Genomic DNA, 26,723 nt, shown 5'->3' on the forward strand with positions numbered 1-26,723 from the left:
TGCTGAATCTTGCCTGAAGATAGACACTAAAGGTGACAAAGAGAAGTAAGGTAAATAGATTACAGAGACTTTATGTATAGTAAAAAATTTGACATTGGAAGAAATTAGATCTGCAGCTTTTGCAGAAAGCACTTTTACATGAGGGGACTTATGTGTTGGGAACTTGAAGAATTATAATATGAGGGTTTTTTTCTGTAACTGTTTAAGGCTGGCCCCAATATTAGGCAGTTCTACTCTGCATATAATGCATTATTTCTTGGAAATTTTTTTTGGTTAATTACACAAATCAATACGGCATCACTTGGAATTGCCTTCTTAGGAAAGGCATGAATTTAGAAAAACTTTTGCCATGTATATGGCTATGAAAACTATTGCTGAGAGTTTCAGTCTTAGACATTAAGTAATACAAAGAAGTCACTTACTTTCTTTTATGATTTTTTAAAGAGAATGTTTGACTTTCCAAAATGAAATGAAGATGGAAGAGAGTCAAAAGGAATTGCAGGGGATTAAAGAGGATTTCTGTACTATATCAATAAAAGACGAAGAGGTATTATCCTGTTGTTTCATACTATATATTAGTGGTTGTTCTATGTTGTGCATATATGTTTGCTCACCTGCAAGCCATTTTACTGAATTCTTTTCATATTTGCCAAATATTTTGAGCTTTCATATTTTCAAGATTAGAAAACACTGGTATTATTTGGGTTTTTTTTAATTCTTGGATGCTGTTTTTAGCAATCTCCACTCTGACTAGCTGTTTCTCCTGGTACCTGATGTGTTTGCAGTTTTATGTAGATAACTTGTTGCACTAAGAATAAAAATTAATCAGAACAGGAAGCCGTGACATGAGCATGGGAAAGGGGAAGCTCCAAGACATGTTCTGCAATTTGAGGGGCCAGCTTGTCTTTTTTTTTTAAAGAAGTCAAATCTACTTTTTGCTCCATTTTTCAAAATTCTAAAAAACAAACTTTCAATTTAAAATAAATGAGGATTTTACTTGATTTGGAACTGTAAGTAAAGATACCTTTTTTACACTCCAGTGACTCAATCTGAAATTGTGTAACATTGTATTTTACCCTGTATTGAGCAAAGCTTTGTGTGTGCTGTGTAATTGTCAAGTGGTAAGAGCTCTTAAATTGGTTTAGAATTAATTTATTTCACGATTCTGAAGATGCTTTGACTGTACAGTAATTTCAAAGGAAATTTACTGACCATTCTGTTGTGATTAATATTTTTTCAGTATTTCCTGTTGCCTGTTGAGTTAGAATTCAGCAAACCCAACAATGGCAGATCTGATTGTGTTAAGAGTCCATCATACTTGGAACTAAAGGAGGTGTTAAATTTAGCTCCAGTCACTGTAGATGATGAAGACCTTTGCAAACAAATGATCAGAGAAGGTGAGGGTTGGCTTTCTTAAGTACTTGACCTAATTTTCCTTTCATTTGAACACATTTAACATAATCAAGCTCTTTTATATTGAGCTCACCTACAAATTACATCTCATCAGATGAGAATTTCTGTGGATGAACTAGGAACTGTGCTATACCCAAATTTCTGGTATTGGATGTGTCTCCTTAAGGGGTAGTAAACTACCTGCCATTTGATTTAGTCCAGGGTTCTGTTGTAATCTTGAACACAATTGTAATATGAGCCATGATTTGTGATATATGATCAACCATAATTATAATCATTTGGTCTTGTGTTCTCTAATCTGTTTTTAAGTTTACTTTCAGAGACTCCCTAAGAAGATTATATGCAAAACTGTCATAACCATAAGAAATGCTTTTGTTGCATTGTAATTGCAAGCACAAAAGCAGATTTCTGGGGGAAAAAAGGGTTAAATATTTCCATAGATAACAGGATTATTCTCGATGCTGCGGTTTCTTTAAAGGAGTTTTAGAAAAATTACTGAATGCTCTTATACTACTGATAAATATAACTTTAATGACAGTTATTGGCTAATGGATTGATTTGTATGACAGTATTTTGCTTAATTAAAAAAAAGACATTGCCTGAGGGTTGGGGGTTTAAGTCAAAATGAATAATTTTCCACTTTTTTCGTGGACAAGAAGTAGCTCAAAGAAGGAAGTTAATGCTTCTGAAGATGGAGGGTGTGTACTGAATTCTGTGTCTGATAGGGCAGCAGTTTGAAGTAATCCAGTATCTTAACTGAAGATAGAAACAAAACTTTTAGAAGTGGATATTTGACTAGGACAATTTCATGTACATTCCTCTGATATATTTAGTATGTGCCATATTTCAGCTGAGATTGAAGAGATTTGAAGATTCTGTACATAAGTGTCAACCTGTTGGGGTTTTTTTGTTCTGTTTTAGTCCTTTTTTAGTAGCAAGAGAATCTACATACACATACTCCTAGTAAACTGTATTTAGGCTACTTAATTGTTCTGGAAATTGCTGTAGTCATAAGAGCTTGGAGTAATTCAGATAGTGACTGCGCAATACTGTGGGGGATTTTTTCTCTCACTTAAGGGACAAGACTGAGCACTGCTCTAATCAGCGAAAGCATTTGGGGTTACTAAGCATGACTAATTTTTCATAATAATATGTCATTGAGGTTCAGTAAAAAGATTGAAAGCTCTGACGGGAAAAATTAATAAATGGTTCAATAACGGCACCTTTTAAAATCTGTTTTCAGATCTCAAATCAGAAATTACATACAAAATAGAAATTTCCAAGTTCTGTGCCGTTCCACAAGAGGTTTGCTCCAGTATTAGCACAAGTATGTTGGAATTCTGTGAGTCAGGTAGGAAGATCTGTGTAAATCAAGGGGAGATATTTAAAATGAATTCTTCAAGTGGTTTTTCCAATATTCCGTTCATGGGAGAACATGTACCACATATATAAGAAGATTTGCTTCATGTAATCTACTATTTCATACCCACATCATAAGGAGGTAGAAGTGCCATACTCCTTTCTAGACCTTTGTAGTCTAAGCACAAGCAACTTTACAATTCCTTCATGTTGCTTTTGGCTGCATGTGATGTCTATAACTTTTGCACTTGATTAGGTTTTTAGATCTTTTTAATCTAGCAACTCATCTACCGAGAGAGGGCAGATGGAAGTTAAGGCAGACTGATTTAAAATTGTGGAGTCAAAGAGCACAGTTTAAAGTTAGTTAAACTATTAGGTAAACACTTTCAAAAGAGGGTGGTGGAGAACAATTCGGGTAGAAGTGTTGTGTTTGTAACTTCTAGAGATTCAAAACTCCTGTGCAGACATTCTGTTTTGCAAATGGTTCAGTAATTACATGTGTTTGGTAAGTTAAGTTGTGTAGTCGCCAGAGCTGTTTTCTACAGAAATAAACTCAAAGTGTTGAATAGTTGCTAACGTGCATTGAATCCTTACTTCTCTTATGCTGGGATCAGGAAATCCTTTGTGTCCACCTTTAATATTAAAAGTGTATTCACCTTTAATAGCTTGAAAACCCAAGTCATGGTGTCTACACCATCTACCAATGCTGAGCAGCTTTGGTGTCTGACTGCTCAACCTAGTCATCCAACTTTAGTTAAGGTTTTTTTGGGCATAATGTATAGTCTTCGCCAGCCTTACTATATTCACAGCTAAATTCTGGCTGGCTAAAAGAGGCAGAAAAACAGCTGTGTTGGTGACATTTTTCACCTTTCATTTAATGCAGAAGGAGCTGCACAAAGAGTAATATTTACAAATTAATGTGATCTGAGTAGAGTGTCAATACATGATTATACATGTACCTCATCCTAATGTATATGCTATCTATGAAAAGATCCGTTGATTATTGTAGTGGAATTTTGGTTGAAACAATCATATCAGTTCAAAGTGTCTGATATAAAAGCTCAGTGCAAACATACCAAGTTCCACCGAGATAAAGTTACGCTTATTTTACACCTGGAGATTATTGTCTGGCATGAGAAACTGTAATCTGTGTCTCCTCAGATCTCTGCTCTTCTAAATCTTACAAGCAGGAGGGGCTTCAGTGCAGTAGGTCTGAGTAGTTTGGGACTCTTTTCCTATATGCCATAACAATAAATTAACTGTGATCTTCTCTAGGATATTGCCCATTCCTCTGCAGTAGATGAGTAGTCAAGCCGTCTTGAATTGTCTTTTAAAGAAAGTGGCTGCATTAAGTTTTATTACCAGTTGTTGCCTTAGCTCTGCTGTTGAATCAGACAGAATTATACTTTTGGGGCACAGTCAGCTTCTATCTCTCTGTCTCTCTTTTCTTTTTTTTTTTTAGTATAGACTCAGATCTGTAAGATCGAGACCTACAAACCTGTGCAAGCACTGCTAAGATGCAGTTTGATAGCAGAAGTTTCTGTATTGGGTGTCAAGACCCGACTGTCTTCTCCTTCTTATTAATTTTACTCTTTATGAGTTACGAGAAGTGAAATATGTTTGCTTGAACCCAGAGAAAAAGCAGTCGTAAGACTAAGCTGTCTTTCTCTCATCATTGGGTTTGTTTAAAAAAGGCATCAAGCAACAAGATAGTTCTCTGAGTCAGCAATGTTCTGAGAAGGGGAATGTTACTCTGAGTATAGGCAGAGTTTAACTAATGTGGCTGATCAAAAAATTCCAGTCCCAAAGGCAAAAATAACTAGACAAGAATGAATATGAATAGTATCGCTCAAAGAGAAAGAATAGTTCTTTTTAGATATGGCTGGTATTTTTACTGTCCTGAGATCAGCTCCTGTCCTGTTCAAAGTAAAGTCCTAAAATTGTTGTTCCTTACAAAAACTGCTTTGTGAGCTGAAATTCACAGCATAAGCTCACTGAGCTTTTTTTTGTTCTAAGTAAGAGGGAAAGTATGTTGCTTTCTTTTGTACCCAGTTTTATTTCTTACCTTTTTTTTCTGCTTTTTGATATGTTTGTGTCCTCTGTCTTTCTAACATTGTCCCTCACCCTTCCTGCCTAACAATTGGCTTGTTAGGTCCTTCAAGGAGAAGCCATGAGCAGCTGGACAGGTGACTGATTCATAGCCTGCTTTGTGCCAATTGGCCAAGCAACATGGGTATGACGATTGCATCTACTTACTGCCTGGTGGAATGAATAGGGAATTCATTACAAGTGTTTTTCCTTATGGAGGCACTGATTTATTCACAATTTTTCTGCCTTAATTTTCACAGAACATGAAACAACTGTGGTTTTTGTGATTTCTGCTTTCTGGTTAGTAGAATGCCAGAGAGAAGAATACCATGTAAACCACCAAAATCAGTGAAGTTGCAAATTCCTAATAACACTTGAATAAAACCCAATAATTTTTAATATGTCTACATTTAATATGATTGGCCAAAAAAAAAAAAAAATAGAATGTTTAAAGTTACTTGCAGAGGACTTTTAACATGCCAGGTTTGTATACTGCTTTAAAAAAAAGCCAAACTGGTGTTGTAATTCATTTCAGTGCCCATCCCTAGAAATTTCAATGAGTACTAATTCTGCTTGAAAGAGTAATCTTTTCTTTAAAATCCTGACTGTTTCTGAAGTCCTTGAGGCCGTTCTTACAGCCATTCTTACAGAATCTTACAGCCACCACAGTATTGTCTGTAATCTCTCTCCCACCTGATTAACTTCATTTATGGAGGAACTATCTAAGAAGTCCAACAGGCATGAGTATCAAAACCTCAGCCATGGTACCCGATGATTTAATTATAAAAATAATCTTATATGTGAAGCGTATGTACCCAGAACTACATTAAAGGAATGTGATCTACACATTATTATCCCCAAACTGTCTGGAAATTAGATGTGAAGTATTTGGGGTATATAGCTTAGTGAATTGTCCCATGAAAATCTTTTATATTTTAATCCAAAACTTCACTAGTGTAAAATTCGTAAGCATGTGTATTTCATTCACAAGTAGCTTTGTGGTTTTGATTTTTTATTTTTGTTTTGGCTGGGGTTTTATGCTATTTTCAGCTGAATATATTCCATATTTGAAAGATGAAATGGACATGCCTTTAACTCCTCCATGCAGACAACAAAGATCATGGGCTAATTTTCTGTGCAGAGGACTTCAAGAAGAACCTATTTCTCTCTCTGGTAACAGGTAATGAAACCTTGGTAGTGACAAATTCTGTCATGAATCCTCTAAATCATAAATCCTCAAAATTATGGAAAAAATAACTTTAGTGTATTTATGAATTGGTACTTTCATTCTTTGAGCTGCATTTATGTTGTGTTTTTGTGAAAGAGTGACAGAATGCATGGTCCATATCTGTGGTTTTCCAGGGAAGCCTGAAAAAGGAAAGGAAGTTGCTTCTGTAGACCTCTTCCTCTGGGGGGATTTAATAGCCTGAAAATCCAGTCTCCTTTCTGCAGTAGGCAACAGTAAATACTTAAAGTATTTAGCAAGTGTATGTATGGGCATATGTGCATATTTATACCTATGGCAGGCATAAATATATTGCACAAGGATCACCTGCAAAATATCCAGAAGAGATATAGTAAGAAAGTATTGTCTATTTAGGGGATATCCTCCAACCACAGATTTCAGGCCTTTTCATGCCAAGAGAGGATTAGGATTGCTTCATCTTTTCCTTCTCATCTTATTTGAGACTAGCATTTTTTGCCTTGGTATCTTTCTATCATATGCAGGAGGAATTTCAATATCCCTTTGGGGTGGGAGCCACAGTCTAGACAGAATTCTCATTCAGTGCTGTTTTATTTCATGACGGAAAAAAATTTTAATGAACAAGTGAGTAAAGAACGAACTGAAAATTTAAAGACAAAGTGGATCTTTAAAAGATAGTTCTATATAAATCAAAATTCAACAAATAATGCTGCTAAGCTTCATACCTGCAAGTCTTTTTTTATGTTCTTCATAGTATTTTGATTGCAGAGCCCTCTAGGGAATTCTTAGAATCTTTGGTATGGCAATCGGAGAAGTACCGGGATAATATGAGCTCTCTTTTGCTTGTTGGTAAGGATTTCTAATTGATGATCAATTTCTAATTGATGTTTACAAGTTCCATGTACATAGAGAAATATAGCAGAAAAGATTATGTTATATTACAGAGCACATATTTTGAGCCATTGAAGTTTATCCAATTACTGTAACCCTCTGAAGTTTGGATTATGTGATTGTTGTAGAACATATAAAAAGTTACAGTAGGGCAACATAGAAATTGTTATTCCATGTATCCTTCTATGGAGGTAATTTGAATTAAGTAAGAGTTTTATTTTTTTATGACAGTGTTCACTACTGTTATATACAATAACTAATGATTGACATTTGCTAATCAGTTGAACTCCTTTCTGTGTGCTATTTTCCCTTAAACAATGTTTCAAAATATGTATCAATCAATACAATAGAACTGAAAATAATATTGTAACTTCACAAGAATAGAGGAGAAACAGAATACACAAAACCAAAACAAGCTGCAGGCTGTTTATGAAAGTGCCAGAATATACACTACCACTATTCTTTAGTTTCATTTTATTTGACTTCGTTTTACAAGTCTTAGGATTAAGTTATGTATATTGACTTGTTTTGTTGTCCAATTCATTTTTACTTTGAGCTATAGTTGAAAATAATATATGGTATGCTCATTACTATTTCAGTTAATTTTTTTTCAGGTAAGGATTATGATAAGTCTTTGTAACCACGACAATAACCCACAGATAATTAACAAGATAATTTGTAACTTTAGTAATGCAGCTACACATTATTAGATCTGAAAAAAAATTTAAACCCCTACTCATAGAACTCAGAAAAGGCACACTTACTCTAGTAATGTTAACTGTTTTGAAGTTAAATCTATTGATGGACACAGAGTTACAGATGGAAGTATGAATAATAGATATATGTAGTAGGCCGCCAGTACTAGGGAACTTTCATTTCCTAAAGGACATTCTGTTTTCATCTTTCTAGATGATTGATATTATATGTTAATTTCTGGTTCTTTTGTAGAGCATCCAGCTGTTAACCTTGTGCATCAGCGTCATTCACTGACAGAGCTGCAGAAAAACCTGCCACCTGAGGTCGAAACACCAATGCTTAGCTCACTACAGGAGGGCTGGTGGCTTCATATGGGTTTAAATCCAGCAGCGGTAGAAATTTTGGAACAATTGGATATGGATGGCAGTAAAGCAAACAGTCTTCTTCCTACAGAAGTAGAAACATTCACACAATTTACATTGTATCAATTAGAAAGTAAGTAACTCCTTTTTTTTAAAAAGTGATAAAAAGGCAAAGATAGGTACTTTAACAGAGAATCACGCAGGGAGTTACGAATCTCCAAGAGCAAAGGAAATTAAATATTTCTTAAGAATAAAATGTTTTACAGCAGAATGAAAGAATGGCACTACTGCAATTAAGGTATGCTTTCTCTAACTTAGAACAAATTATAGGAACAAAAGTGTTTAACTACACTAAGTCATCTTTTCTATTACTGTGCAGATGAAGAGTAGCATCCACCTGTCGTATTATTTTTTAATGAAATAGTTTCATACAGGAGAATTTCTTAACAAGTAGTTGTTTTGCTTGGGAATATTTTAATAAAGCAGATATTTGCGTAGTCCTACCTGCACAAGGTCAGTGGGGGGAGGACGTTACAGTGAAAATTCCTTATTTTGTGGTGCTGTAGAGGGTTTTTTTAATGCAGACTATTTCAAATTTGAACAGCTCATAACTTCAGAATTTCAAATGGGCAATTTTGCATACTTATAATCAAACTTCAACAAAAAATGCAAAAAGTTATTCAGATTTTGTTGTATACCTATGGCCAGACTGCAAGGCACCAGTTGTGGTTGTAGAACTCCAAGGATTGACAGTAGCATGATATATTGTGAAACAAATAGACACTGCTCACTGCTCAGTTAACTGCTTTTTACATTTCTTTAATTGATTAGCTACTGTGTTTCAGATGGCTATGCAGCCACAATGCAAAAAGGTGGTAGTTCTAGTGAAGCATATCTTTAGAGGGAGCTGTTTGCATTCTTCTTTTTTCCCCTCTAAAAAATAACAATAAAAAAAGTTATTTTTTCGTCCTAATGAAGTGTGTCGCATCCCACTTACTAGAAATCTAGCATCAATAAGTACTGTGTAGATGGTGAAAACTTCAAACAGTAGCATGGCCTTCTGTGTCTCAATATTGTACATTTTTCTTAGGACTAGTTAGTGCAAGTTTTCTAAAAGGAGATTCTAGTGATCTGAGAAGGCAGAAAGAAGAAATTTTAGAAAATGCCTTCTCTATAAACCACCTGAAGTCCTTAACTCCAGTGGGGAGAGAGAAAAGAAAAAATATCTACATCGCAGCAAAGAAATTAAATTGTATTTTTTAGGATGGCTTGAAGAGAAGAATTCTGTGACAAACCAAGAGCTGCTTTCTGCTGAAAGACATCAGTCAGAGAAAGTAGTCAATCCTGACTTGACACTGCAGACTCAAAGGCAGTGCTCTGCCATGAGTGCTGCATCATCTGCCAAAATTCACTGTACGAATACATCTGTGGAAGACCGTACTGGAGGAAGCATAAGAAAGATTAAGACAGAAGAGGCAACTTGCTTCTTAAACCAAGAAAAGAAAATCCCCAGACCATCTGAATCAGACAGCTGTAAAGATGTGTCTTCTAAACTAGACAACTCATCCTGTAGTGGAAAGCCTGCACCACATGCACTTGCTTCTGAATGGGCCAATGATGATTCTGATCTGAACAACTTTATTATGATGAGATCTAAACATACAGTCACCCAAAGAGAGGAAAAATATTGTGTAGATAGACCTGAAAAAGGTATGTGAACCAGTCTATTCTGCCATTTTTCCAGATTTAATTCTTTACTCTTTTACCAGTTACAATAGATGCTACTTCATCCTAGTAGGTTTATGGATAAAAAAATTATTGAAGTAAATTGGCAACATTTTTATGGTCTTAAATGTAGCTGAATTTGTAGCTAAGTATCTTACCTTTTGTTGTTTTCCTTAAGATATATTAGCAGATTTTGGTTGCTTGGTTTACTTGGGCTGGGATGGGGGGGTGGGGAAGGAGAGGCTCTTTTTTTGGGACAGGGGGATTTTTTTGTGCATTGGAAGAGGTATTTCATAAAATTAACATTTGAGTTTATTCCTGTTCTGACAATGGTACTTACTTTAGGGGATCTCTTCCATCCATATATTCTGAATTGGATCTCCTGGCCACTTTAGAGAAGTAATAATCCTCAAATTCATTATAGTTATCAAATAGTAAATTTCAGTCCTCTCACTTCTGTAGCCTAGACAATGAACAAGAGTTGTTCATTTGAGCCAGTTACCTTGGTGCAAACCCCGTCAAAACATCGAACATTGAAGCAGAACAGGTATTACGGAAAACAGAAAATTGGTTGCTAGGCCTGTTCTTCTTGATGGCAGTACTTAGGAGAGAACATCAGACTATGTGTTCAGCATTGAAGGAATTCAAAATAGCAGAGAGAAAAAAGTAGAAGAATTTTCTTATTTGTTTTTAAAAGAAAGTATGTGTGACATAAAATAGCAGGTGACAGTGGCATACTTCCAAATTCACTTTTCAGGATAAAATTATATGTAAAAAAAAAAGAAAATGTTTTTGGACTTTTATGGCAGAATTTTGACAGTAACTTTTATTTTTGTTTTAGTTAAATGTCCCAGCATTTAAAAAAAAAAAAAAAAAATTACATAAAAGCTTCAGCAATAATTCCTGTAGAATTGGGATATTTGATTAATTGCAAGATTATGTAATCTTGTGGAATTAACTATTTCTTGGTAAAATTAATCTGTTTCTGACACTGTCGGAGATGAATAAAGCGTTTCATGGCGTCAGAAAGAAATAACCCATATTTTACAAGAGGCGCAGGTACCTGAGGTTTTTTGCTGCCATCTAGTGAAGTCTGGACAGAGCTGCGTCGCCCAACAAGAAATCCAAATGTATTGAAAAACAAGCTGTGTCGCATTCACGAATAGCCTTGGGGAAGCTTAAGTAGGTTCAATGCAGGTTAGGATATGTGCACAGGTAGACCCCAGTGTTGCAGATCAGTTATGCCTGATATATAGAGAACCCATTAAAATACGGAGGTCTGTTGTAAGTTACATCAATGTAGAAATTATATAAACCATCACATACTTTTGCAATAATTAAGAGTTTTTATTAAGGGTCATTCTAACCTTAACTTAAAATTAGTAAGGCCAGCATTGCTTGTAGGGCTCTTTGTTGTTTGCCTTATTTTTTAAAGATATCATTGTGTGTTATGTTTAGTTTAGAAAATACACACGAGGGAAGCAGTAGCAGCAATTCAATGGTGCAATTTTGAACCCCGGATAGCTTTTCAAAATAAGACAAGTTTTCTAAGTTAACTAGAATAAAAATTTCATTTTTCTTTTCTTTCTGTCTTTGTATGATTAGTTTGTTTTCTGAGGAAACTGACATGCTTAAGTAGAAAAATCAACAATATTTAGAAGACAACTATTCAATAAGAACCTCTCTCAGAAAAAAATATTCAGAAACAAAGAGATAGAAGAAGATTTGTGGCCAGAAGTTGTAGCTCTTGTATCAGTATCTATCAGGAAGAAGGGAGGGCCACTTAGAAATACTAAAAAGTTGCAAAATATATGTAGAAGACAGGAGAAAAATTATTTTCAATATGCAATTTTTTTTCTCTCTTTTTTTTTTTTCCATTTGCAATTTCTGTGTTCTTTCTGCTTGGCTTACAGTGTCTAACTTTTTCTGCTCACAGTCACTGATATATTTTTCATAGTTTGAGCTGTTTATGGTCAGCAGCATCTTTTCTCTCATACATGTTTTTTCTCCGCATAAAGGTATATGAGGTTTCCTATGGAGCTATATTATAAAGTGGTAGTACCAGCTCCTTATTTTTCCCAGCTCTGTGTTTCTGTCCTTAGGAAGACTAATCTGATAATGCCTCACTTCTTGGGCTGTGAAGGCAGACAGGGACTAATTTGTTTTTGTGTCTTGTGGTTTTTTTATACTGTATGAGCCCATGAAAACAATAAAGAATTTAGGAAGAGAAAATTTATGTGTCACAGAAGCAACTTATTTGAAAATATTTTTGCATGTAGAGTCACTTACAAAGTGGCTTAAGAGTTTTCTTATTCATTAAGCTGTTTTTGTCATATTTAGAGCTAAATATTCATTTGTGGTTTAATTATTTAGTGGTACAGCCTGAAGAGCAGCATATGCATGTTCAAGAAGAGGATGTTTCTGTTTGTGAGACTGTAAAAACAGAGGAAAAGACCCAAGAGAATGAAGACAGTATCACTGTCAATATTCTAGCATCAGGTATACTATTTTTGGAACTGCTTTACCTTCTCCCAGGTAACAAGTGAGAGGAACCAGAGGAAATGGTGTCAAGCTGCACCAGATGAGGTTTAGATTAGATATGGGGAAAAAGTTCTTCGTTGAGGGGGTGGTCAGGCATTGGAACATTGGAACTGGCTTCCCAGGGAAGAGGTGGGACCATCCCTGGCAGTTTAAAAAAACCTGTGCATGTGGCACTTGGGAACATGGTTTAGTAAACATGGTGGTGCTGGGTTAAGAGTTGAACTCAGTGATCTTAGTGATTCTATGATTCTATATAGTTTTGCAATATAATTTCATATTAAATAGTATTGCTCAGACAAATACAGAAATTATTAGACTTAGTCTCTTCTCTTTGTAACTGGTAGTACTGCAAGTAGATGGATATTTATTTTGGCACAGAGGTGAGAGCATGCTATGGAGCTCCATCTTAAGACTAAAGCAAATTGCATGCAAAGTAAAAAGAGTAACTCAGACTTTGAGTTATGTCTGATCAAAATTAGCAGGCATGAAATCTCTTAGTGCCAGTCACTACCTTCCGTTTATTATTCTGCACATTTTTGTCTGACAGAGTAAATGAGAATTGGAGATGGAAGAGATCAGTAGTCATTTTGAAAGGAAAGGTCTTTAGCACAATAGAAATAAACTATGGATTTATCTCATACATGACTGGGCCTTACCCCTTGAACTCTGGCTGTTGTACAAGGCATTGTATCAAAAAGCATAGCTGACAACACTTTTCTCATGCAGTATAAATGGTAGAGGAGAATCCATAAAATACTTATCCAAGCTATTTTACAGCCTCAAATTAAGAATACCCAGCCCTAGGAAGTTGTAGGCCTAGCACAGATGAGTTTGGTTTTCCATGAAAATGCATTTGCTCCAACCATGTGCTTAATGGGTTTTTCTTTCACAGAACCAGTGAAAGAGTAGAGTAGTCTTTTCATCTGTTCCCATCTGAGATGGGAATCATAGCTCTAAGCTTATTTTTTAATTTTTTTTTCCTAATAAATTTTGAAGCAAGACTCCTTTAATGCAGCTGGGGGGAAAAATTAAAGCTTTTTGGCAGTCAAAACAAAAATTAGCATTTTGAAAGTGACTACAATGTAGAAGCAGGCTGTAGAACAATTGAGTAGTAGAACAATCTTAGTGTGAGTCACAGGAGTAGAAAATCCTAACTTCTCATCATGCAGTTTGATCCTGTTATGAAATGCGTGGAACAGTGTGGTTGCCTGCTGTGAGGATCAGCTGATTGCTGCCACTCAGGAGACTCTCTGGCAAGCAACTTTTTCTCCATTGATGTTGCAGCTTTCATGAGCAAGATAAAGTTGTTAATGTTTTGCTAGGTCTTTTGAATATTCATGTCCAGTAGTGGTATGTGAAACCAAACTTTATTATTATGTTTTGTTCATTGTGTTATCCAGAAAGCCAGTGCCAGGCATACTGCCTCTTGGAAGAAGCAGCCATTCCTGTACTAAAAGATTTGACACGTCTGGGTGTACTTGCTTCTGTTACTTGGAGCTTTGACAGTGTTAAATTTGATCATACAAGGTTTTTCTTAAAACAGCAAGAGAAAGTGATATGTGATAATTTTAAACAAGGTATGTCTTTTTAAAAAACATCTCTTCTTTTCTTCTTTAAAACCAATACAGATTTAATTGGTGACACAAGATTCAAGATGTTTTATAAATTAATGATAAATCTTTTAAGAGTTTATCTTACAGACTTAGAACAATTGATTTCTTCTTTTATTTTAAAAGTGTTTCCTCGTGGTTCAACATTACATTTATTAACCTCATATTGCAATATAAAAGTATTCTAATTGGATTTCATTTTAAAATATTTTACATATGCTTCAGAAATGTCATTTCTATAGCAAACAATGTTTAAATTTTTTCACATGCTAGATTTTAAAATTAAAAGTTTTCTGTGTGGTTTTGTTGTTTCTTTTCTTTTAGTAGCTATATTTTATCACACCTGCATGCTGCCAAATACTATGCCCATATAGAAATGAGAAGGAAAAGAAATCCGTAATAATTTGGTTTCTTTCTGACTTCATTTCTCTCCTATGTGGGATATGAAAGCCCAATAAACGCAGAAAAGTGAAAAGGAAAGCCAACAAAGTTAAGGACCCCTTACAAAGATTTTTGACTGTAAAGAGAGAGTCAGGAAAACTTCATAACAAAATAGAGACTATGTTTGAGGAACATTTAGAAAGTTACTTGTTATTTTGTGTTCTTTTTCGAGTTGTACAGCTCATAGTTGAGAACTAGTTGTAAGGATAACACAGTAGGCTGTCTACTGCCTGCCAAGTTTCTATATTGTGTCACAGATTATGCAATAAACGCCTGCTGTCTCAACTTCATTACTTTCTGTGCTGAATGTATTTTTTCTCAAAGAAAACATTAACGACCATGAAACCACAAATGAGAAAGAAGGCAAACAAAAAGAAACTGTAGTTAGCCCTGCAGAATGACAGCCTGTGATCTATAGTATTACCATATTAAAATTGTCAGCAGCAGTGTTCTCTTAATGTGAAGGAGCTTACAAAAAAGTAAACACCATCTTCACAAACATGAGGGACAAACATGGTATCTATATCTGTATCAGTGAATCACAGAAAGGAAAACATTAGTGAGAAAAGTATACAGAGAATTACTACTGCTTCTCTGAATCACGGAAAAAAATGTAAGAGTCTGTATTTCAACTCAAGATTAATTAAGAAGACTTACATCCTCTCAAATGCAGTTTACATGCTATAGAAATTGCATTTTTTCCCAACTAAAGCAACAGAAGGAAACAAGAACTTTCTAGCTGAAAGGCCCACAGAAACAATGAAGAAATTATCCTATTCATTCCTAATGAATATTTCTCTATCTCTGTAGGAGATACCAAAATCTCCCTGGTAACATACTTCTTTTATTTGCTTCCTTGTCTTAAATAGTTTCACAATATCCAGTCTTATTCCACTTTGCTCCAGAGTATTCTGATCTATTTGCCCCTTAATCCCTGAGTGAACATAGAAAACAATCACTTACTATGCTGGTAGTGATCTCTTAGCAGATTATTATTCACCTGCTGGTCTTTTCTGCATCAACTATCACCAAGTGCTCCAGTCTTTCATCATAAAACTGTGTTACTTTGTTTCTAAATGACCTGTATTCCTCACTGAGTTTTTATGGTGTTTGATGTAAAGAGCTGGACATAGTCCTTCGGTTTCAGCACCTTCACTAACAGAGCTGAACATTCACTTTCTGTATTTCCATGCAGAGTAGTTGAAAGATCTTAGCCTTTCATGCAGTTTCCAGCTAAGTCCTTCTGTATGCTGTGTCCTTAAGTTGATTTTTCCTTCCTAAGTGCTTTGCTTGTCTTTTTGAATTAAAAGTTATGTTAATCCCAGTACACAGAACTAGCTACTATTTTCCTCCTAGAATGCACCTTCAGCTGTAGTAATTTACACTTTAATTATCTTCCTCAACCATTTTTAGCATCTTGAAGTATGTATTTCATTATTAAGCACGCTTACTCTGCAGTTGAGTTTTCAAAAATATCTGGTTCATGATAATGAATGCTACTATTACCTGTGTGCAATTCCCAAAAATACCTTCTGTCTTCAGATTAGAAATTCGGTCTGGTTCAATCAAGTCCTAGAATATATATTCAAAATGGATACATAATACAGAATAGGAAGCCCGTAAATGGTTTGATTTATATGGGTCTAAGAAGAAGCAGATGTCATCCAAATTTACCTTCTTGAAGGTGAAGATTCTCATCATGAGATGTTAATTAGGTGTAGAGAATTGCCACACTAAAATCAGTAAAGCAATGTGGTTTTAATGATATGCCATGGGGAACTGTTATCTCCTGCTCCAGCAAGCACCATGTATCTGTACACACCTTTCAAAAACACTTCCCTGTGTGCCACTTGCTTTGGGTCAGAGGACCTGGGAAAAGTTATGCTATATTTTAAGCTATTTGGAAAGACCACCAGATCTGAAAGTTAACCTTTGAAGGTTATCTATGTTTAAGTGTGTTTAATGAAAATGCTTAGATACCAGGATCTTTTAAACTGATTACATACATATGTTATATGAGTTGTAAAATTTTCTGTAGACCACATCTCTGTCTTCTATTTGTAAAGGTAAAATAGATGAGAAGGAGATCATGCTGTTCAGACATGCTGCTCTGGTACACCTGCTAGTGACAGTTCGAGATCTGCTACTAACATGTGGCTTGGATACAGCTCTAGGTTTGTTTTCAGTACTGAATAATGATACCCAGAAAACCAAAGCTTTGTGTGTGTTCTGCTGACCGTCCCTCATGTTTGTAGCTGTGACTCTTTGCCATTGGGGTATATGCTTAGTTCATGACTAATAGACCATTGTTTATGTTATTCCATGGATTGTTAAGAACTTCCACATGTGTAATGTGTCTTGTATCTCAGAATGACAAATTTTCTTTGGAATCTCTGTGTGGAAATGGAGGAATGCAAAAATGTCAAGTCCTTCCCTATCTGCCATATATCTTTTGTGAGTGTGGAACACTCTCCACACAAAATAGCATTAGGCTTCATGGAAGTGAGTACTTAAATCTGAGAGCATTTTAAGCAAAATCTTAAATGTTATCTAGTGTGTCATGTGGAAGGAAGTTTAAAAGTACAACATTGGACTTACATAGAAGTTTTTTTTGAGCTATTCTGGTCTTATTCAAATTTGGAATATGGCAATCCACTGTAACCCAGTTTAATGCCTGAAATGATAGTGCTGAGCTTGTAAATTCCCATAGTTGTGTATTGTGAATTTTCAGATACCTTTATCAGGATAGATCCATAAGAAGCTGAAGTCAGTGCTTACGAATGCCCTAGGAAAGTCAGACTCCCTCTGTCTTTATAGGAGATAAAGTTGCTTCGGAGCATCTAATTTCAGTCTGAACTATCCCCTGATGGATGGTGTTTCCTTAAAATTGATGTAAAATGTAAGACATCTGCCATGAACTGAACTGTAGGAAAATTAAATTATTTTGTATTTCCTTAAATGTTTCTATAAACAATAAAAGAGTAGGAAGAAGAATACAGAATGAATACATAAGTAGAATCCTAGGCACAATTCTTTTCTATACTTACTATAAATGACGTAGAAGGATGGGAGAAAGAAAAAATGAACAGTTCTTCCTCCGCTGTTTATTGTAGCAGAACCACTCCTAGATGATATTTCAGAATTACAGAAACCACCTGTATTTCCAAATCTGAGCGACAGCTCACACAGGAAACTGTACAAGTAAAAAAGATCTGAAAAAAAATTAGAAAATTGAGCAAGATACTAAGTAGGCCTCGTGTCTTCACCGTTGTGGTGTTGTGTGTACTAGCTTGAAAACAAACCAGTGGGAGGCACCAAGTCAGAATAACAATTTAATAGGGAAATTTTAAAAAAAGGCAGAAAACACTGGTTCAAACTGACAGAGTCAGGACACAACCTGACACCCTGTTAGTCAGGGTGGCAGTAGCAGTCTGATAAGATGGTGGCTGCAGTCCTCCTGAAGTGTTGGATGTGGTTCTGTTGAAGTGGTGGTCCTGTAGAGGGGTCTGCTCTTCCTTGGGAGGGCCCGTGATGGCTATGTAGCTCCTGTCCTCTGGGAATCCAGTGGAAAGGTTGCAGAATCTCAGATTATATCCAGGATGGAATGCTTGGTTCCTCCTTCTGGGTGGAGCATCTCCCAATGGGATGATGAGTCATGAGGCCAGGCATTGATGGGCTCATTAGCAGAAAATAGTCCAGAGGGAGGAGGCAAGGAAACACTGCCCCACCTGGTTTCAACAGCTCATCAGGATGGTAGTAGAATACACTGCAACCCAGGACGTTGTGCTGTGTGATTCGTCATGTAGTTATATTGGGTGTATTTATTCTTTATGCATTTTCAAATAACACCAGCATTGTTCACCATTTATACATAGAAGGCATCATTCAAAGTTGAGAATAGTTGTGATAATGAGTTATCTGAGAGGTAAACACAGGACAAAAAAGCTTTAGACAATGGTGATAGAAATACTGTTGTTACTTAATATAAATGATATAGGTTAATTAAATGTAACAGTGTTGCTGCTAGCATCTGCAGCTTTAGGATGTAATCTTGTATAATTCTAGCTGGAGTTACATAGCAGATACTACATAAAGTCTTAAAAATGCCATTTATGTACAGGACGAGTGGTCATATTCTCCTTCCATACTGGGGAGTCATTAAATTTTCATCTGTTTTTGTGCAAGATACTGTCACATAGATTTTAAATTGATGTACATATTGAACACAATGCTTGACAATTATCTTTTGTCACTGCATTTACTTCTTTTGTTGCTTTATTAACAGGTTATTTGTCCAAGGCAAAGGATATCTATAAAAACATTTTAGAATCCTGTTTGAATAATATCTGGAGGCAGTTGAAGATTGTGCAATACAGCAGCCAGAAAAAGCATGAAACACATCCCAAAATAACAGCACTTCAGCGTGAAATATTAAATTGGATGAAAAGTTATGGAGAGAAGCACAGTGTTAAGGTTAACAAACAATGTAACCAATTTCTCTTAGCAAACAAAATTGTTCCAGATAATATAAATAATTGCAAAACTATATTTTAACAAGTGTTTGTGTATGGAAAAAAAGCCTAGTAATTACCTCATGGTATCTATTAAGGGTAACATAAATTTTAAGAACTTTGTCACAGCAGTACAAGTTTTTGTTTGATCAAATCTCCCCTTGCTGCATGCATGAAATAACATGCAAAAGAGTTTTAACACTGCCAAGGATTTATCTTGTTGCAGGTGGTTTTGTTTTCCTGATAAGTATATTGTATCACATCAGTAACTAAAAATTATGATATAACCTTTTACTTGAAAGTATCAATCATCTGACATGGAGAGAATCATAGCACAAGTCACGGTTGCATGATTGTACACTGTGGTGTACTCCACATACACCAAGGAGAGTGTGAGTGTTGTTATCCACAGATACACTGGTTAAGCAGAGGTTATCAGGCCAACCTCCTGGCATTTGAGTTACATAAAAAGCAAATATCTGTGAGTGATAACTTGGGCATGGAAGACAGGGCTTTGGACGATATTCAAATTATCCAAATATTTTCTTTCCTGGATATGTGAGTATTTTGGGTGATACAACACAGTGCAAAATACCTCTTTCCTTTACAGAATATTTATTGTTTCTTTACAGAATACTGATCACATTAGGAAACAGACAGAATGAAATGCATAGTGTTTAAGTGTTCTAATTGTTTGGAATAGAATTTATGCTCCTAAACACAGCCAAAAAATCTCTTTAAGTTTACTTTATTTTAGCTTCTTTCCATACTTCACTTCCTGAGGATTTATTCTTCTTGTGTTTCTTTTAAGAGTTTCAGTAGGTGCTCTGTACATCTTTTGATTAAATTTTGCTGAGAAGAACAATATAACAGCTTATTATACACCCTTTTAGAATTTAAAATTAAAACAAAGCAACAAAAATAAATTGATTGTCTTGTTGTCTACCCTTCAACAGACACACTAAGATGATTTTGCATCCTTTTCTTCTTCTTAAGAGCAACACATTTTGCTTTGTGACATTAGGATTATGTTGTAGTAGGAGGCTTATGAGAACTTTGTCATCTTGATGTCAGCTCAGTGATAATTTGGCTTTTCTTCTGAACTCTACTAGCTGTGATTTTTTAAAAATTTTAGCTATAATTCCTGAGCTTTTACTTGCTTGCTTCACTTAGTCATGCAGAGATATGCGTGCAATGTAAGGCTATATATGATTTCATTAACAATTATTAATTGTTTACTGTTTCCTAACATTCAGAGACAGGTTTCAATGAGCCAGAACAGGTAGGAGTATTTTGGTTTTAATAAGAAGTAAAAGTTGCGTTCAATAAACTATTTACTGTTCTATCATATCACATCAGTATCAGTTAATATGATGTGAAATATGATAATCGCATTATCCTTTTATTAGCCAAAGTTGTTATTGATGCAGGATTGTAATGGTACATTTCCTTTATAAGGAAGAAGTTACTGCTGGTTTAGAAAAAAAAATTAATTTTGCTCTATCTTTCATTATCTTTGTACTTATGATTAGATAGGACATGACAAAAAATTTCATCTAGATCATCTAGCATATAATTAGATGAACATATAATGAGTCTCCTGTTGAATTGTGCAGAAAAGCAGGTCTACATTTTTAAATGCAGTTGTCCAAAACTGCTTATAAAGGTGCCAATGGATTGTCAAGTGGCTCTTCTGTGCACCTACTTGGAAAATTGAAATCTGCCTTATGATTGTCTATCTGACCAGAATTTCTTTTCTGGCAAGATCTAACATGCTTTTAATATTTACACATATGATTATCTTATGTCTTTAGTCTTAAGAAACAGACAGTGCTGTGTGCCTTCTTAAAAATCTTGTGTACACCACAAAAAGTGTCTATACAATGGCATAAAAGTTCAGAGATAGTCATGTCAGAAAGTCTGGTGTATGTATGTAGGTACATATTCTTCTTTATATACATCATATGGCACATGTTTAGTTTGTATCAGTTGAAATGATGGACAAGGTAAACACCTTCTCTGGTGGTGATTCTTTTTATTACTGTGTCAGTTTGGTAGACTCTAATCCTTTTCAATATTTTTGTCTTAAGCAATATTTAATGAATCTCAGATCTCTGGCAGGAACTCTTTAATGACTCTATCTACGGACTGGAAAATCTTTCTAATTAGTTCAGCAATACATTCAGTACCTCCCTCCAGTACATCAGTACCTTGCAGGCTAAATTCTAGATATCTTTAGTTGAAGTTTTGTCTCCGTAAAGGATAGTGCTTATAATGTGACAAATCTGTCTAGTACAATAGTAATAGTGTGGTATAATATCTTTAGACAGTTACCTTTAAGTAGCATTTTTATTTTCAATCAAATATTCCCATTTAAGGTTTCTTCTAGAAGAGCTTTATTCAGAATAATAATGCACACATACACCCAAGTTCCAAATTGTTGATGGTTGGAGAAAAACTGCCAGCAAAACTTTGACCTTGAATATGGGGAGAGAAGACTTGAGACTGCTGGAGGAGCTACTTAGTAAGATCCAGGGGAAATCTGTTTTTGAAGGTATTGGGGTCCAGGAATGCTGGTCACTTTTTAAGAGCCATCTTTTTTGAGTACAGGAGCAGGCAATTCCAACGTGTCAAAAGCCAAGCAAGCAAGGCAGAAGCCTGGCATGGTTGAGCAGGGATCTTTTAGAATTTAGGTGGAAAAGGAACATGTGTGGACTTTGGAAGTCACTTATGAACAGGTGACATGAAGTGGCTATGGAGAGGCTGTTCACTCCTGTAGGGAGAAAATTTATGTGGCCAAAGCTCAATTGAAGTTCAAGCTGGCCAGCACTGTGAAGGATGACAAAAAATGCTTTTTTAAATCAGTCAAGAGCAGAATGGGAATCAGAGACAACATTGGTTAGTTGCTCAACAAGGTTAGTCACCTCACAAACAGGGATGTAGATGAAGCAGAGACATTCAGTGCCTTTTCTTGCCTCTGTCTTCCATCCCTAGAGACCAGTGTTAGAAGACTGTGACTGAGGATGATGATAAACTCTCAGCCAATCCTGAACTTGTTTGAGACTTGCTGCTCCATCTGGATGTGCATAGACCTATAGAGCCCAATGGAGGAGCTACTGAAGGAGCTCAAAACTGTCATTGTGGGACTTGTCTCCATTATTTTTCAGCAGTCTTGGGAGTCTGGAGAGATTCCAGCTGATTGGAAGATGTTAAATGTTGTTTCAGTTTTCAAGAAGGGAAAGAAGGAAGCCTCTGGTAAAATTATAGAAAAGGTTGTTCTGGGAATTACTGAAGAACACATGAGACAGTGCAGTCATTGGCCACAACCAGCACAGGCTCACAAGAGAAAAGTGCTACTTAAACAACTTAATTTCCTTTCTTTTTCCACTTATGACAAGGTGACCCATCTAGTTGACCAAGGGAAGCCAGTGAGTGTGGTTTTTAATTTTAGCAGACTTTTGATACTGTCTCTCACAATATCCTGGATGAACTGTTCATCACAGAGCTAGACAAGTCCATAATACTGGGTTGGGTGAGCAATTGACTGATTGGTTGAGCTCAAAGAATTGCAGTGAATGGAATCAGGCTGGTGGCCAGTGGTGTTCCCCAGGGCTCAGTTTTAGGGCCAGTGCTCTTAAATGTTTTTATAAGTCATCTGGACACAGGAATCAAAAGCACATTAAGTGATTTTACTGATGATACTAAATTAGGAGGAGTAGTGGACTCTCTTGAAGGTAGAAAGGCCTTACAGAAAAATCGGACTAGAGAGCTGAGCAGTCACCAGATGTATGAACTATACTGAGAGCAAGTGCCAAATTCTCCACCTGGGGTGGGGCTATTGTGGTTATACATAAAAATTGGGAGAGAAGAGACTGGAGTGCAGTGGGAAGAGACTAGAAGTCTGGGTTAATGGCAAGTTGACTGAGGCCCTGGCAGCCAGGAGGGCCACCCGTGTCCTGGGGTGCATCAGGCACAGCATCACCAGCCGGGCAAGGGAGGGGATTGTCCCGCTCTGCTCTGCACTGGGGCGGCCTCACCTCGAGTGCTGGAGTGCCACAATACAAGGAGGCTATCAAACTTGTCTGTTTTCTGTGTCCAGAGGAGGGGGACCAAGATACATTGAAAGGCCTCAAGGGCAAGAGGAGGGGCAGCTGAGGTCACTTCTCTTGTTCAGCTTAGGGAAGAGAAGGCTGAGGCGTGACCCCATCACAGTCTACACCTTCCTCAAGCAAGACAGCAGAGGGGAAGGTGCGTATCTTCTCTGGTGACCAGCAATAGGACACAAGCAACTGGATGAAGCTGTGTCAGAGGAAGTTCAGACATATTGGGCAAAAGATTCTTCACTTAGAGGGTGGTCTTCCCTGGAGCAGACTCCTACATAAGTGGTTAAAGCACCAAGCCTGTCCATGTCGAAGAAGCACTTAGACATAGTCATTTGGTTTAGTTTTAGGTAGTCCTGTGAGAAGCAGGGAGCTGGACTCTATCCTTTTGGGTCCTTTCCAACTTGAGATATTCTATGATTGTCATTGTGGAAAACTCCAAAGTTTCTATTTTTGCCATCTGTTTATTCAATCTTGTGTTTTCTGTGCAAAGGAAAAAGAAAGATGTATGCAGGCTGAAAGAATAATTTTTTTATATTACTAGATTTTCTTTTACTTGTCTTCATACAGATACTAATCATTACAAGGATGGACTCTGAAAGAGAAAAAGCTGCCTTCATTCACCCATTATCTATGATAGAAGGTAAATAATTATTTTATGTATAATTTTGAAATAAAAAGTTGCTGTTATTCTGTGGGTTGCTGCATTCTTGTTTGAATGCTTGGTGCAGGTGTTTCTCCCTTTTCTTCTCATCAGGAGCCTTTCTACATACTTTTCTCACTGTTTAATATTTTCTAACTATTCCATCAGCCTTTTTTCTTTTTTTTAATTTTATTTTCTCCTGATTAAGAGTGGTATGATGTTTTCTATTGCGAGAGAGTGAAATGTATCTGTTGAGTCAAAGATTTTTTTAACAGAACAATTAGCCCATTGCCTAATTATATTTGCATCTGTTATCTTGATCAGATTGTCTCATTGTTTTTAGCTGATCATTGGTCTCATGCTTTCTTCCTTGCAAGCTTATTCAGAGCAGTTAGATTTTAAAAGTCTTGACTAAACTCCCCAGCATAAAGCCTTGAATGAGTAGTTGGGTACAGATCATATTTTCCCCTAGCTATGTGTTGCTGATCCTGTTTGCTAATTTGTTAAGTATGTCAGCATAAACTCTAGCAATATATAAAAATCAAGGTAAAAAAATTCTGTTTCCAATAACCCACCTCCCCGCTGATACAAACAGCACTTTCATCATTTCAGCATTTTACCTGTGAGTAATTTCTGAACAAGCTAGTTCAACACTGCAAATTCAGCTGGTAAAACAAACATGTTTCAGAAAAATTGTAATTTGAGACTATAGTTATGTTTAGAGCAAGTAATTGATCCTTTTATATTGTTTTTTTTAAATCCCTTTTCATAAATCCTACTGGCATGAACTTTATCACGTGTCATGTACTACACTGTTCTTTTGCCTTTAAAAATAAAGTTAAGATTTCCTGTGCTCTTAAAAGAAGAAAGACTGCCTTTTAGAATGTTTTGAAAGGGAGGAGGCATGTTCACAGTGCTTTTACTAATAATAATATTTAATGAAAAGGGTTTTATTTGTTTTAAGATCTTAAGACTTGGTTGCAAACACAGGTCAATCCAACTACACTTTTGAAAAGAAGCACTTGTGTAATACCGATATTCCTTCTTAGACACATCTTTCAGTTAAAATTTCAAATGTATAAAAAGTATAAAGAAATTTAACCTATAAAGGAGCAAATGTACTTCCTGTTGTATTATTCTTTAATTATTCATTTTAAGGTAACAGGGTTGTGAGTTTGTGAGAAGTGAAACTTGTTTGTGTTACTTTTTCCTTGGGTTCTGAGAAGGAAGTTTCTAAATCATTACATCCAACAGTACAATACAAACTGAAATTGTGTAGGACTTCAGCAAGACAGAGTATGTAATACTTAAAATTTTCATAACTTGTGTTGTTCCACATTTGCTACTTACTGTTGTGGATTGATTCGTAGACATAGAGGCTCATTTATTTCATCAACTGTTTAATTATTTTTAAGCAGGCTTGAAAGTTGTGGATTTGAATTCTGAGAAAAAAGGAAGCCATTTAGGTTGCAAAGAGATCATAAGCAGGTAAGTTAAATTCTTGATTCTTGAGAACAATTTCTTTAGTCAGGAATAAGGTCAGTGAAACTTTAGTTACTTTTTTTAATTTCTATGGCACTTTCCAATCTGAAGTGAAGTTTTCATTATATGAACCTACACCTTCATTTTTAAAGTGGAGAATTTTGTCCACTCTAGAAAAATGCTTAGCGAGGCTCAGAGGAACTCTCAGAGGACAAACAGTTGCATATTCCTAGCCTTATATGTTGTTTTGCATGTTTTAGAAAAACTTTTAAAGAGAAATATGTAGAAAAACATGATTTTTTCATGTTTTAGGGAAAAGTGGTGAAAGAGTTATTTTTTAAATGAATTTTTAAGGGAGTTGGAACTCTAGGCAGGAAGAGTAAATATTTTTTTGTAAACAGACTTTAGCAGTTAGAATTTGTCAAAGTAACACTGTGTTTATTTTGCTCTGAGGGTACTTCTACCTGCATGTAATTTTATTCATGTTCTGTTGGGGTTTTTAAGCCTTAGTAGATATTCCTGCATTATTGTACATAATCAGCAACTTGGACCTGACTTCCCTTGGACACACTTCTCATTAGTAATGGAATATGATTATTCTGAAAATTCTGGCTGGAAAAATCTGTGCAAAAATCTGAATGTTACTTATATGACTTTTAAAACCACCCTCCCTGAAACAGTACAAATGGGTAAGTGCTCTCCAGAATTGTAATAAACAGGCTGACATATGAAAACATTTTCTGTTCCATAAAATGGTACATTCATGTGCCTGTGGAAGAGAATGAGTAGTATGTTCTGAAGGATAAAGCTAAATAAACAGAGCTGGGTTATCTGTGCAGCAAAGAGGTGTTTTTCTTTGAGTGTAACCCTAGTTTTGGCTAGGATGTAGTAGTACATGTGGGTTTATAAGAGACTTGTGCCAAGTTCCCAGGTTGTTTGCAGCTTCTGCAAGCTGTATCCACGCTTCCTCATCCTAAGGGAATGTTGTAGATCTAAAGAAATCTGAATTAAAGTGTAATTTCAATGGCATTCAAGAGTTTAATCTGGGGGGAAAAAACCTATAGAGTGGAAGAGTTTTATTGAAGATTAATAAAACTTGCATTTTTAAAAGATATGTCCATTAAATGTATCCTTAGTTTTTTTGCTTGTTAAACTATTGTCTTACATATACAAAATGTTTCAGGGAATCGTGGTGGTTCCTGTCTTCTGGAAGTACAGATTCCATATGTATTTCTGACAACTGAAGGTCTTCTTAATATGCCAGATATTCTTCAGCTTTTTGAGTCCAAGTGAGTGAAAAGAATCTATATGGACTATTTATTTTCAGATTTTCAGGACATGTATGTTGTTCTACTGTATCATGTATTAGTCATTTACTTAGCTATCAGGTACATTTCTGCAATTACACTATTAACATTTTAAGAGACAAGAATATAGTTTTTCTGTTGAAGTTGATAATTTAGTACTAGAGATTCACACACATGCCTACCAGAATAGAATTGGCCAATTTTTTTTTATTGTTATAATGAGGTGGTACTTTTTAATGAAAACAACTTTTTAAATTGTCTACTTTTCTCTGAAAATTGTAATGCTAATCTTTTTTTATTTTTCTTTAATGCTTCTTCGTCCTTGGAAGACTTTGTATTTAATTCATTGT

At 35.7% G+C, this 26,723-nt stretch overlaps 1 protein-coding gene across 1 annotated transcript in view; it reads left to right on the plus strand.

Annotated features, from left to right (window-relative positions):
- Window positions 1-26,723, plus strand: part of CUNH9orf84 (chromosome unknown C9orf84 homolog) — a 44,893-nt gene that overhangs the window by 7,443 nt on the left and 10,727 nt on the right. Inside the window, exons 6-19 of the mRNA XM_017728343.1 lie at window positions 445-547; window positions 1,241-1,397; window positions 5,911-6,040; window positions 6,819-6,913; window positions 7,904-8,146; window positions 9,277-9,723; window positions 12,112-12,237; window positions 13,680-13,856; window positions 16,397-16,504; window positions 18,616-18,803; window positions 23,512-23,584; window positions 25,003-25,072; window positions 25,571-25,755; window positions 26,250-26,355. Coding sequence (XP_017583832.1) covers window positions 445-547; window positions 1,241-1,397; window positions 5,911-6,040; window positions 6,819-6,913; window positions 7,904-8,146; window positions 9,277-9,723; window positions 12,112-12,237; window positions 13,680-13,856; window positions 16,397-16,504; window positions 18,616-18,803; window positions 23,512-23,584; window positions 25,003-25,072; window positions 25,571-25,755; window positions 26,250-26,355 — 2,208 coding nt within the window. The remainder of the gene's footprint in view (window positions 1-444; window positions 548-1,240; window positions 1,398-5,910; window positions 6,041-6,818; window positions 6,914-7,903; window positions 8,147-9,276; window positions 9,724-12,111; window positions 12,238-13,679; window positions 13,857-16,396; window positions 16,505-18,615; window positions 18,804-23,511; window positions 23,585-25,002; window positions 25,073-25,570; window positions 25,756-26,249; window positions 26,356-26,723) is intronic.

Source organism: Corvus brachyrhynchos, unplaced genomic scaffold (genome assembly GCF_000691975.1).
Source record: "Corvus brachyrhynchos isolate BGI_N302 unplaced genomic scaffold, ASM69197v1 scaffold90, whole genome shotgun sequence".
NCBI classification, from domain to species: domain Eukaryota; kingdom Metazoa; phylum Chordata; class Aves; order Passeriformes; family Corvidae; genus Corvus; species Corvus brachyrhynchos.